General features: G+C 33.8%; 1 protein-coding gene across 24 annotated transcripts in view; it reads right to left on the bottom strand.

Moving 5' to 3' along the window:
* Positions 1-13,753, bottom strand: part of CSNK1G3 (casein kinase 1 gamma 3) — a 112,783-nt gene that overhangs the window by 27,008 nt on the left and 72,022 nt on the right. For 13 of the 24 annotated variants that reach the window (XR_014838674.1, XR_014838675.1, XR_014838676.1 and 10 more), the window contains 3 exons: positions 3,699-3,784; positions 3,506-3,590; positions 1,317-1,465 (listed from right to left, as the gene is read on the bottom strand). Coding sequence is in view for 19 of the 24 variants with exons in the window: in XM_021084688.2 (XP_020940347.1) it covers positions 1,317-1,465; positions 3,506-3,590; positions 3,699-3,784 (320 nt within the window). In the remaining 5 variants the exon portion in view is untranslated. The remainder of the gene's footprint in view (positions 1-1,316; positions 1,466-3,505; positions 3,591-3,698; positions 3,785-13,753) is intronic. The other 11 variants (XR_014838678.1, XR_014838677.1, XM_021084692.2 and 8 more) reach the window with 1 other exon arrangement.

The raw sequence follows: 13,753 nt of genomic DNA, 5'->3' as shown, positions 1-13,753 counted from the left end.
ACTCACTGACATAAATTATAGCAATGTTTTTGGAACTATCTCCAAAGGCATAAGAAGCAAAAACAAAAATAAACAAATGGGACCTAATTAAACTTAAAACCTTTTGTAAGCAAAGAAAACCACTGACCAAATGAAGAGACAACCTAATGAATGGGAGGAAAAACCTGCAGATGATCTGACTGACAAGAAGTTAATATCCACAATTTATAAATGGCTCATATAACTCAATACTAGAAAACACAAAAAGCCCAATTTTAAAATGGGCAGGAAACCTGAGTAACATTTTCCCAAAGATATACAGAAGGTCAACAGGGATACCAAAAAAATGCTCAACATTGCTTATTATCAGAGAAGTGCAAATCAAAACTATAAAAAGATATCATCTCACATCTGTCAAAATGGCCATTATTGAAAAGAAAAGAAATAACAAGTGTTAGGAAGGATGTAGAGAAAAAGGAACCTTGTGCTCTGTTAGGAGGAATTTAAATTGGTACAGCCATTATGGCAAAGAGTATGGAGATCCCTCAAAAAACCTAAAACAGAACTCTCACATGATCCAGCAATTCGACAGCAGGGTATATACCCAAAGAAAACAAAAACATTAATTTGAAAAGATACAGGCACCCCAATGTTCATAACAGCATTACTTACAACAGTCAAGATATTGAAGCAACCTAAGTGCCCGTGAACAGATGAATGGATAAAGATGTGCTGTACACACACACACACACACACACACACACACACACACACACCACAGAATATTATTCACCTATGAAAAAGAATGAAATTCTGCAATTTGCAACAAGGTGGATGGACCTAGAGAGTATCATCCTTAGTGAAATAAGTCAAAGAAAGATAAATATTCTATGTTATCTCTGATATGTGGAATCTGAAAAAAACAAAAGGAAAAAACCCCTTATATATAGCGAATATAACAAAAAAGAAAGAGACTCACAGATATAGATAACAAACCACTGGTTACCAGTGAGGAGAAGGAAGGGGATAAGGGCAAGATAGGGGTATGCGATTAAGAGACACAAACTATTATGTATAAAAATGAGCAACAAGGATATACTACATAGCACAGAAAAATATACCTATTATTTTGTAATAAATTTAAATGGAATATAATCTATAAAATATTGAATCACTAGATTATACACCTAAAACTAATGTAATATTGTAATTCAGATATATTTCAAAATAAAAATATTTGTTCTTAACCCTTTTCAAGTGAAGAAACTATACTGTGAAAAAGAAAGTAAGTACAACAAATAATTCTTTATTTTTATTATACTGCATAGAATACTCACCAACTGTTTACCAATCCAGTCATATTCATAATCAAACATATATCCTTTTCGATCAAATAAGTCAGTAAAAAGCTTTCTTAGGTAGTCATAGTCTGGTTTTTCAAAAAAATCTAGCCTTCTTACATAACGAAGATATGTTGCCATTTCTTCTAGAAAGGAATTTAAAACTATTCTGATTAAACTTTCCTATATACCCATTAATACTATAAGTATAAATATCTAGAAGCACATAGTATAAAAACACGAAAAAGTAGCAAAATTCTACTAAAATTTAAGTATTATGAACTTACAATGAAAAAAAGGGCAGAAAGAAATGAGAAAAGGAAATAGGAACAAAAGTGAAATGAGACATTAAACAAACATTATTTTTGCTTCATTTTATTAGGAAAAACTAAAATGCTTCTTTTACATATTATTCTTAATAGAAACTTAGGATAGTATTAGAGGTTGAAACAGCAACTTAATAATGCATCATTATTTAACCACAAAACACCATACCTGGCTCATACTTTTTAAAAATTATTTTAAATATTGGTGGAAATTAATTTATATATGAAAACATTTGTGCTAGCTTGCTGGATGTTCTTAGAATGAGTAACACATACCAACTGACCAATAGAGGATTTCAATTCCTAACCCTGGCTATGAACAGTATGCTCACCAAGTGACAGAGCAACATAAAGCTAAAGCGTATCTCGGAAATTTAATACAAGAGGCGTTTAATTCTCCACTAAATTTCTGGTCATAAAATTAACAATTATTTGGTAATACATAAACTTTTGCATCCTGTTAAATTCCCAAATGTATTAGAGATATGCATTTTTTTAAAAGGTCATATTTTCCAGAAATAAAAAGAAAGAAAAAGCCATAAAATTTAATAGGTAAAACGGTCGTTAGTAAAACAGTATTTCCCCATGCAAGCATTGTAATAAGAGATGGTAGGTTACATCTAGCTGCTTTTTTCTTTTTTCTTTTTAGGGCTGCACCTGCAGCATATGGAAGTTTCTAGGCTAGGGGAGCTGCAGCTGTCAGTCTACACTATAGCCACAGCAACGTGGGATCCGAGCTGTACCTGCGACCTACCTCCCAATTCATGGCAATGCTGGATCCTTAACCCACTGAGCGAGGCCAGGGATCAAACCAGCATCCTGTGGATGCTAGTCCGGTTTGTAACCCACTGAACAACACAAAGGGAACTCCCCTAGCTGCTTTTTAATTCAATTTATTATGGCAGCCAGAAGAAGAGGATTATGCACAGCCCAAGAGGCATGAAAGTGGATTCACCCAGTGATCCAGTCATGTGGTGAATCTCCCACCATTCTACTTTCAAGCTCATCACCTGGCTAATTTACCTTGACACCCCCATTTTTCCTGCAGAAATTTATATACTCTTCTTAATGAAATACAGCCAATCTGCCTACACCTAAAGTGTTTGTAGCATTAACCAAGATACTTTTTTTTTTAATGTTCCAGTTCTAGATGTTACAACAAAAAAGAAAAATATAGAATTAAATTTGCTGTCAATGAATATAAGCAAACTTGAGAAAGGGCTATCTGAGATTATGCTGCTGATGGTATTAATGATAGTATCGTATGGGAGAACCTGTAAATACTGAAGTGGGATAGAAACTCCATCATCTATCTTCAAGTTTGGGTCTCTTTTAACTTAATGTCATTCCATAAATCACAGCAGGTATTTTGCTGGTTTGTGTAAGTTGCCAAAAATCTACATGAGAGTAAAACTATCTCCATTAGACTCCTCAATATAAAATTAGCCTAAAAGTCATAAGGTTGGTACAATTTTACTGTATTTGGAAAACTAAACTAAATCATACATCACACACCTCCTTTGAACTTGACACTGAGACTAAAATGACTAATATTATACACCAACTCTTTATAAATGGTATTTCTCAGCAAATATTTTAACTTATTAAAAGTCTGTCCCTGAAGAAAATATTACCTTAGCTGGTACTGGTCAACAGTATTAAAAGATGCATTTTCTTCTATCAACACCATCTTACAAAGCAAATATGAAAATTGCTTCTGTGATCTATGTATCAAATACTAACATCTTTTAATTCATATTTTTTAAGCACTGAAAAAAGTATTTATAAACTTAAGCAATGAAATTAAAAGTTCTAGTTTTCTGTGTATGAGCACATGTATCGATGTACATTATTCATTACCTGGAAAATTTTCACATAACACTTCTATTGGTGTGGCTCGTTTTGTATCTCCAATTTTCTGATACCTCTCTTTTAATGTGTCTGCCTATAACAGAAGGAAAAAAATCCTGAGAAGTAATTTTAAAATTAAACACTTAGAAGAGAGGATACTAACAATTTATGGAATTTAATAAGGAAGCACAAAAATAATTACCTTTAAACCTTGCCAAGGAAGACTGCCTCTCAGAAAATACATGAACATATGACCTAAAGCTTCTAAGTCATCTCTTCTACTTTGTTCTGAAATAGAAACGAAACATAAATTTCATTTTTCTCTCCCAGTTAAGGATGCAAAAATGGAGAAATGATTCTTTCCTTATATACAAATTAATTCCCCAAAGTTCAGCATATAACTATAAAATGCAGATCTGGTACTTATAAGAGACAAAAACCATGTCTAAATAGTAATGTTTTTAACATTAAAACTATCATCCATCTTTAAAATATATCACTGTGATTTTTTTAGATTTTATTGGAAATTTCTTTCCTTAAATATCTGTTCATAGAAATATAAGGCAAGAGGGAAAGGGTTCCATGATCAAAAAGAGTCACTATGTACTATAGCTCCATCTTAAATTATTCAAAAGGTAACATATTAAAAGTTCTGAAAACACCTAGAGCTAAAAATGTTTAACTTAATTTAGCCCTTCATTTCCTAAACAAAAATTCCATTCCACACATTCTCCATTAATATTAAATACAATTAGTATTTCGTGTAATATGTTTTTAAAGCACTTGTGTTTGACGCATTCCAACAGCAATAACCCCTCTGACATCACCAAAAATATTCTGCCAGAACAAATTGCCATTTTTTCGAGTTGCCATTGTTCTAGTAAAAAAGCATTGTTTAACATATAACTGAGTGGTAATCACAGACCAAGACTCAGGGAGGTACTTATAAATATTTGCTGAGTGAATTATTTTCAATTTCTTGTTACTTAGGTACTTAGTTTTCTTAGTATCTTAAAATAATACAAACCTGCAGACTAACAGACTCTTTGAAAATCTTATGGTCTCCGGAAGAGACAGTTTGGAGGGTGGGGGGATGCGCTTGGGTTATGGGATGGAAATCCTGTGAAATTGGATTGTTATGATCATTATATAACCACAGATGTGATAAATTCATTTGAGTAATAAAAAAAAAGTTAAAAAAAAGAAGCTGTTCAAATCCAAAATGTTTCATCCAAATGAATACTCAATACTATCCAAGCAGTACTAAATGCTATCAAAAAAGCAGACTTTGTAAAGCATGGATCTGAACGAGGGTAAAAGGCTCAAAAGGGTTTTAATTTTTACTATGTAATCTTACAACACTCTGTAACTGTCTTCCCTAACACTTGCTAACAGTTTTAATATATATGTTTGTATTTTTATTTCATTAATATCTATCCTCCCACCTGACAATATCACAGAAGTACAGATGTCTCTTTGGCTCAAGAGTCTCAGGATTTACTCTAACAGCTGCCAGGAAGCAGCCACTCAACACATACTACTTAAATATTTTACCCATTTAAATACACAAATGATGACTTAAAAACCTGGAATATTAGATTTGTCCCTATATTAACTGATTATGTCTCTTTTCTATAAGCATAGGGAAATAGCTAGAAGAATACACATCAAATCATTAGTAATCAAGCATGTAAAACTGGAGGACTAGACAGGACACTTCAACTGCTCATTTCATATACTCAAAAATGTGATATAACCAGAATTTTTCTTATATGTTATATCTTAATAATGTATGCACATGCTGTTAAAAATAACATATTTTTCAAATAAGTAAAATAGACCTGAAGTTCTTTTAAAGATGTTAATGAAAGAGGGATGTGAATAACAGGGAAAAGATCAGTAATGCCTTTTATAACTAAAATTTTACTTTATTAGGTTCTGGGAGACTTAAGAATGAAAAGTCAAGCAAAGCAAAAAAAAAAAAAAAAAAAAAAAATTCTTAAGTCCCTGTAAGAATCATTATCAACTCTGAAACTCTTTAAGAACCTCAAATAGGCAGGCCTGAAGTTGGGCATTGATTCCTTGAGTATGACATAGGATAAAATAATATACATTTTATAAAGCTTAGCAGATGATTTTGAAATATAGCCAGATTTGATCAGCACTAAAAAAAGAAACTCTTTTACTTAAGTATAATTTCACATACAATGAAATACACTTACAAAAGGGTACAGTTTGATAAATTTGACAATACACAACCAAGTACCACCACAGTCAAGAAATGTTTCCTAGAAAATCATGGACTTGGAGAATAGACTTGTGGTTGCCAAGGGGGAGGAGGAAGGAGTGGGATGGATTGGGAGCCTGCGATTAATAGATGCAAACTATTGCTTTTGGAATGGATTAGCAATCAGATCCTGCTGTGTAGCACTGGGAACTATGTCTAGTCACTTATGATGGAGCATGATAATGGGAGAAAAAAGAATGTACACATGTATGTCTAACTGGGTCACCATGCTGTACAGTAGAAAAAAAAAATTGTATTGGGGAAATGACAATAAAAAAATTTTTTTAAAGTTTCCAACACTCCAAAAGATTCCCTTGAACCCTCACAGTCTCTTCCTCCCCTGGCTTCAATCATTTATTTGTTTTCTGTCACTCTATAGTAAATCTGATTTTTTTATAGAGTTTCACATGAATAGGATCATATAGTACAGACTCCTGTATCCAGATTCTTTCCCTCAGCATAGTGTTTTTAAGATTCATTCATGTTCTTTGTGCATTAATACCTCATTACTTTTTATTGCCACAATATATTTATCCATTTACCTACTGATGGACCTCTGACTTTCAGTTTTGAGTTACTGTGAATAAAGTTGTTATGAATGTTCTTCTACAAGTCTTTGTATGAACATATGTTTTTATATATCTTGGGTAAATATCCGGGAGTGGGATTACTGTGCCATATGGAAAGTCTACATGTAACTTCCTAAGAAATTTCTACACTGTTTTCCAAAAAGGTTGTGCCATTTTATTTCCACCAGCCATGCATGAGACTTCCAGTTGCTTCAAAGCCGGTCCAATATTTAGTATGGTCAGTCTTTCAAATTAGGCATGCTAATGGCCATGAAGTATTTGCTCATTATGATTTAATTTGAATTTTACTGGCGATTGACGTTTTGAACATTGTTTTACGTGTTTTAATGGTCATTCATATATCTTTTTGTGACATGTCCATATATTTTACCCATTTTTAATTGTACTATTTGTCTTCTAAAGCTGTAAAAGCTGTTTGCATATCTTGGATACAAATCATTTTCATATATAAATCCCACAAACACGTTTACACGATAGCTTCCTGTTTTCATAGTCTCAACGGTATCTTTCAAAGAAGAGAAGTTTACATTTAGATGAAATTCAATTTATTGGTATTTTTTGTTGTTATTTTATTGTTTGTTATTTATTAATGTTTTCATTAGAAAAACTTTGACTACCCTAAGGTCACAATGATTTTACCCTATTTTTCCTTCAAAAAATTCTATAGTTCTGGTTCTAACATATAAATCTGTGATTCGTTTGAATTTTTTCTTTCTTTTTGCTTTTGTCATAGGCTAAGAGTTTAGATTCCTTTTTTTCAATACTGATACCTAGTTATTCTCATACAACGTCTTTTTTTTTTTTTTTTTTTTTTTTTTTTTTTGCCATTTCTTGGGCTGCTCCCACAGCATATGGAGGTTCCCAGGCTAGGGGTCTAATCAGAGCTGTAGCTGCCAGCCTAGGCCAGAGCCACAGCAATGCAGGATCCGAGCCGCGTCTGCAACCTACACCACAGCTCACGGCAACGCCGGATCGTTAACCCACTGAGCAAGGGCAGGGACCGAACCCGCAACCTCATGGTTCTTAGTCGGATTCGTTAACCACTGCGCCACGAAAGGAACTCCCACAACTTCTTGACAAGGTCATCTTTACCCCCTTGAATTACTTTTGCACCATCTTCAAAAATTAACTGAGCACCAGAGTTACTACTGTGGCTCAGTGAGTTAAGAACCCGACTAGTATCCATGAGGACATTGATTCAATCCCTGGCCTTGCTCAGTGGGTTAAGGATTCAGTATTGCCACGAGCCGAGACATAGGTCACAGAGGCAGCTCAGGTCTACATTGCCATGGCTGTGACGTAGGCCTGCAGCTGTAGCTTCAATTTGACCCCTAGCCTGGGAACTTCCATATGCCACAGGTGCAGTGAAAAAAAGAAAAGAAAAGAAAAATTGAGCACCTATATATAGATCTATTCCAGGACTCTGTATTAAGATTTGCTTACCTATGTCTATGCCAAGACAATCCAAAATAAGAAGGGAAAAAAAAAGTAATGATAAATGAAAAACAGACAACCAATAGAGAAAAACATTGGGATCAAAAACCGATTATCTGAAAAGTTCACTGAAATTAATCAGCTCATTAGGATAAAGGAAAGAAAACACAAATTACTAATATAAAGGGCAACAAGGGGGCATCAGGACAGACCCTATAGACCTAGAAGGAAGATAAAGGAATATTATGAACTAATCTTATAGCAATTAATTCTACAAATCAGATAAAATGAACAAATACCTTGAAAACTATAAATTACCAAAATTGCCTCCAAAAAACAGGTGAATAGCTCAATACCAATGAAACAAATTTAATTTCTAATTTAAAATCTTCCCAAAATATAATCCAGAGCCCAGATGCCATCACTGGTAAATTCTATTAAAGAGTTAAAGAACAATACCATTTCTACACAAATTCTTTCAGGAAACAGAAAAGAAGGAAACCCTTCCCAACTCAATTCATTACCCTGTTACCAAAACCAGACAAAGGCATTACAACCAAAGAACACTACAGGAAATATGTCTCATCAACACAGGTTCAAAATCCTTAAAAAGATAGTACACCACGATTAAGGAAAGTTCATTCTATCAATTTGAGGTTGGTTTAGTTTTCAAAAATCAATCAATGCAATTCTCCATATTAACAGAAGAAAAGATATAAAGCATAAGATCATCTCAGCAGATACAGAGAAAGCACTTGAGAGTATCTAACATGCATTTAAGATTTTAAAAACTCTCATTAAAGGAGAAACAGAAGGATATTTCTTCATTCTGACAAAGGACTTCTATGAAAAACCTACAAATGACATAATTCCTACATGGTGAAAGGCATCCCTAATATCAGGAAAAAAGCAAGGGTGTTCACTTTCACATTTTCCATTCATGACGTAGTGGAAGTTTTAGTCCGTACAAAAAAAGAAAGCAAAAATTAAAAGATACTCAGATTGTAAATGAATAAGTGAAATTATTTTTCTTTGCAGACAATATGATTGCATATGTAGAAAATCCTAAGTAATCTACAAAAATCAATTTTATTTCTATACCAGCTTTGAACAACTGGAAAATTAATTTAAAACTAAACTTGAATTTGTTGTGGGCTGACAACTATTTACATAGCATTTACATTATATTAGTTATTACAAGTAAACTAGAGATGATTTAAAGTATATGTGAGAATGTAAGTTATGTGAAAATACTACACAATTTTATTTAAAGGGCTTGAGAATTCTGGGATTTTGGCATCCGCAGGGGTCCTGGCATCAATTCCTGGATACCAAAGGACAAATATCCCTACAGTAGGATTCTTTGTAAGGAGAGGAACTCATCATAAAGGCAGTTCTCCTTTGAATTCAATACAAGCTGGCAGGGATGGAGGGAGATGATTTATTTATCATGGTGACAACAAGCGCAATCATAAGGTAACCTTGTATATATGCCTGTCTCAGAGAACAGTATTAGTCTCATAACCTACAAAGTATTTAAAACTTCAAGCCATAAACACAATCTGGTAAAATAAACCTACCACTGAAACTCAGTCTGAAATGCTCCTTACCCTCATAATTCTTTTCTTTGTGTTCTATCACCAACTGACAAATTTGGAAGTAAAGTTCACCATGTAGTAAGTAATAGAAGTCATGGGGAAAGCTTTCTCTTTCAATCACAGTAACTACGGAATACTTCCTCTGGTTTTTAAAGGTTGTATTAGACGAAAAAAAAATCTTCCAAAGCTAACTGTGCTCTTCTTAAACCCTGTTCACATTTTTAAAGCACTTAACTACAAAGACTTGTTTGAAAATGGATGTTTTTCTCAAAAGCCATGAATCCTTCTTATAGGAATGCTTGCTATGAGCAACTAAGAAATTAAAAAGTGACAATTTTCCTTATAGTAGATACCATTGAGGATTCTTTTAAATAAGTTCTCAAATAAATTTAAAAGTTATGTAAATAGTCAATTAAAATTTTGCTCTTCAGTAATACATGTATCACATTAAATAAACACAAGCAACACTATATTATGAGCCTAGTATATGTCAGTGCTTCATCAAGATGATCTTTTAAAATTACAGCTACACTCAAAGTATCAGTAATCACACATTAAGAAACTAAGGCTCAGATGTGGTGTAGGTCGCAGATGCAGCTCGGATCCTGTGTTGCTATGGCTGTGGTGTAGGCCAGCAGTTGATTCGACCCCTAGCTTGGGAACCTCCATATACCACAGGTGAGGCCCTAAAAGCAAAAAAAGAAACTAAGGCTCAGAATAGTTGTGATTAGCTAAAACTATGAACCTATTGGCCATCCATGTCTTCTTTGGAGAAATGTCTATTTAGGTCTTCTGCCCATTTTTCAATTGGGTTGTTTGGTTTTTGGCTATGGAACTATATGAGTTGTTTGTATATTTTGGAGATTAAGTCCTTGTCAGTTGCATCGTTTCAACTATTTTTTTTCCCATTCTGCAGGTTGTCTTTTCATCTTTTTTTTTTTTTTTTTTATGGTTTCCTTTGCTATGCAAAAGCTTGTGAGTTTGATTAGGTCCCATTTGTTTATTTTTGTTTTTATTTCTATTGCTTTGGGAGACTGACCTAAGGAAACATTTACTGTTAATGTCAGATAATATTTTGCCTATGTTCTCCTCTGGGCCAACAGGTACATGAAAAAAATGTTCATCATCATTAACTGTTAGAGAAATGGAAATCAAAACTACAGTGGGGTACGCCACACACTAATCAGAATGGCTATCATTAATAAGTATACAAACAACAGGCTGGAGAGGGTGTAAAGAAAAGGGAACCCTCCTACACTCTTGATGGGAATGTAAATTGGTACAACCACTATGGAAAACAGTATGAAGGTACCTCAGAAAACTAAATACAGTTTAGTTTTTTGGATCATACAGAACTACCATATGATCCAGCAATCCCACTCCTTGGCATCTATCTGGACAAAACTTCTTTTTTTTGTCTTTTTAGGGCTGCACCCATGGCATATGGAGGTTCCCAAGCTAGGAGTTGAATCAGAGCTGTAGCTGCTGGCCTACGCCAGAGCCACATCAGATCTGAGCTGCATCTGTGAACTACACCACAGCTCACAGCAATGCTGGATCCTTAACCCACTGATTGAGGCCAGGGATCAAATCTGTATCCTCATGGAAGCTAGCCAGATTCGTTTCCACTGAGCCACAACAGGAACTCCCAGACAAAACTTTCACTGAAAAAGATACATGCACTCCTATGTTTACTACAGCACTATCCACAATAGCCAAGACATGGAAACAACCTAAATGTCCATCCACAGATGAACGAATTAAGAAGATGTGGTATATATACACAATGGAATATTACTCAGCCATAAAAAAGAACAAAATAATGCCATTTTCAGCAACATGGATGGAACCAGAGATTCTCACACTAACTGAAGTAAGCCAGAAAGAGAAAGATAAATAATATATGATATCACTTATATGAGGAAATCTAAAATATGGCACAGATGAGCAGAAAAGAAATAAACTTATGGACACAGAGAACAGACTTGCGGTTGCCACGCAGGAAAGGGAAAGACGGGGATGGACTGGGAGTTTGGGCTTAGTAGATGGAAATCATTACATTTAGAATGAATAAGCAATGAGGTCCTGCTGTATAGCAGAGGGAACTATATCCAATCACTTGTGACAGAAAATGATAGAAGATAATATGAGAAAAAGAACATATATATGTATAATTGGGTCACTTTGTTCAGCAGAAATTGACAGAATATTGTAAATCAACTATAATTTAAAAATTAAAAAGGAAACAAAAAACCTATGCACCTAAAAAAGGGAAGGCAGGATTCTAAACCACATGTCTATACTTATTTCACTTCAAAAAGCTAGGTAGAACTAATCAGTTAATAAAATGTTTACTGAAAACCTCTGCAATGCTTTTCTACTTTAAAATTCTAGGAGCTCCTGTTATGACACAATAGGATCAGTGGTGTCTCTCAGTGCCAGGACACAGGTTCAATCCCGGCCTAGCACAGGGGGTTAAAGGATCCAGCATTGCCAGAGCTGCAGTGTATGCTGCAACTGCGGCTCATATTGGATCCCTGTCCCAGGAACTCCATATGCCACGAAGCAGCCGAAAAAGAAAAAAAAAAAATTTCAAATGAAAAATTTAAAAAATAAAAATTCTATCAAGTCCCCTTGTGGAACAGCAGGTTAAGGATCCCGTATTGCGACAGCTATGGCACAGGCTGCAGCTGTGGCACAGTTTGGATCCCTTGCCAGGGAACCTGCACATGTCATGGGTGTGGTCAAAAAAAAAATTCTACTCCTGCATCTCAAATTATTTTTCTCTTTTTAAAGCTGATTTTATTCCTCACTTGCCTAGCAACATTTCTATTTCAAATAAACTGTTATTCAACTTCCAACAATTGTAAAATTTTCCTTTCAAATTAACTAAAATTTACCTCTGTCAAAAAAAAAAAAAAAATCAAAAGCCTTATTTAGAAGCAGGAAACTTTCTAATATGCACATAGATACTTACAAGAATAAACATATTAGTGTATTTCCCTGCAAGATATAAAACAAGGCTGAAGACATGCAAGTTAAATTAAATACAAGCATGACAAGAGAGCCTGAACAACAAAAATTCTCACTGAAGAAAATTTAAACCATTCTTTATACATAAACCAAAAAATAAAAATAAACATCACCACAAGTAAATACAAGTTTTACTTTCTATTTTCTTCTAAAGTGTTAAAAGTTACTTTTCCTTGGCACCCCACAAAAGAAAAAAGAAAAAAAAAAAAAAAAAAAAAAACTCTTCCTCAAGATTCACTGGGCTCACTTACATTTTTCAAAATCACATAATTAAGATGAGTTTTTAGAAGTGAAAACACAAACCTAAAAGAAAAGAGGAAAAGCACAATTATGCAAGACAATCTGCAGCAATAACTCACTAATCCATATACCTAATATAGCAATATCATGAACTGAGGAAGAAAAAAGTTTTCTGAGCAGCAGAACCTAGAACATGTATTAGTTTGATTCCTAAAAAAGTTCTCCTGACTCCTTGAAGAAGCAAATGAATACAAGAAAAAAGCAAAGTGTTGCCAGTAGTAGAAGTCATACATATAATAATAAAAAGCAAAAATACAATTGAAGAGAAAAAATGTATTAAGAAATACAGTACTTCAAGATTTAGAGTGAAGCTACAGCAATCAAGATAGTACAGTATTGGCAAAAGAATAGACAAATAGATCAATGAACAGAATAGAGAGCCCAGAAACAGATCCATGTAAATACAGTCAACTGATTTCAGACAAGATAGTAAGGGCAATAATATAATGGAGAAAAGCTAAATCTTTTCAACAAATAGTGCAAGAACAACTGAACATCCATATATAAAACAGTGAATCTAGACACAGACCTTATACTGCTCACAAAAATTAACCAAAATGGATGAGACTTAAATTTAAAACACAGAATTATAAAATTCCTGGAATGTAACATAGGAGAAATCTAGAGGATCCTGAGTTTTTAAAACTACAGGCACAACACATGAAAGAAATAGCTAATGAGATGGACTTCATTATAATTAAAACTTTGGCTCTGTGAAAGAAACCATCAAAAGAGCCACAGATTGGGAGAAAATATTTGCAAAACACACTCCTCATAAAAAAAACTATTATAGAAACTATACAAAGCACCTTTAAAATTCAACAATAAGAAAACAAACAACTTGATTAAAATGGTCCAAAGACCTTAACAGACGCCTCACCAAAGAGGATATATAGGTGACAAATAAGCACAGTGAAAAATGTTCCATATCATATGGCATCATGAAATGCCTATTAAAATGAGATAACACTAGACATTTATTAGAATGGTATAAAACCAAAACACTAACAATACC

This window comes from Sus scrofa, chromosome 2, assembly GCF_054392235.1.
Source record: "Sus scrofa isolate SSC_HxYL_T2T_F1_AM1 chromosome 2, Sscrofa_HxYL_maternal_Yorkshire_Landrace_v2.0, whole genome shotgun sequence".
Classification (NCBI taxonomy): domain Eukaryota; kingdom Metazoa; phylum Chordata; class Mammalia; order Artiodactyla; family Suidae; genus Sus; species Sus scrofa.
Note: the sequence above shows the minus strand (reverse complement) of the source record. Positions and strands in the feature narration are given on the sequence as shown.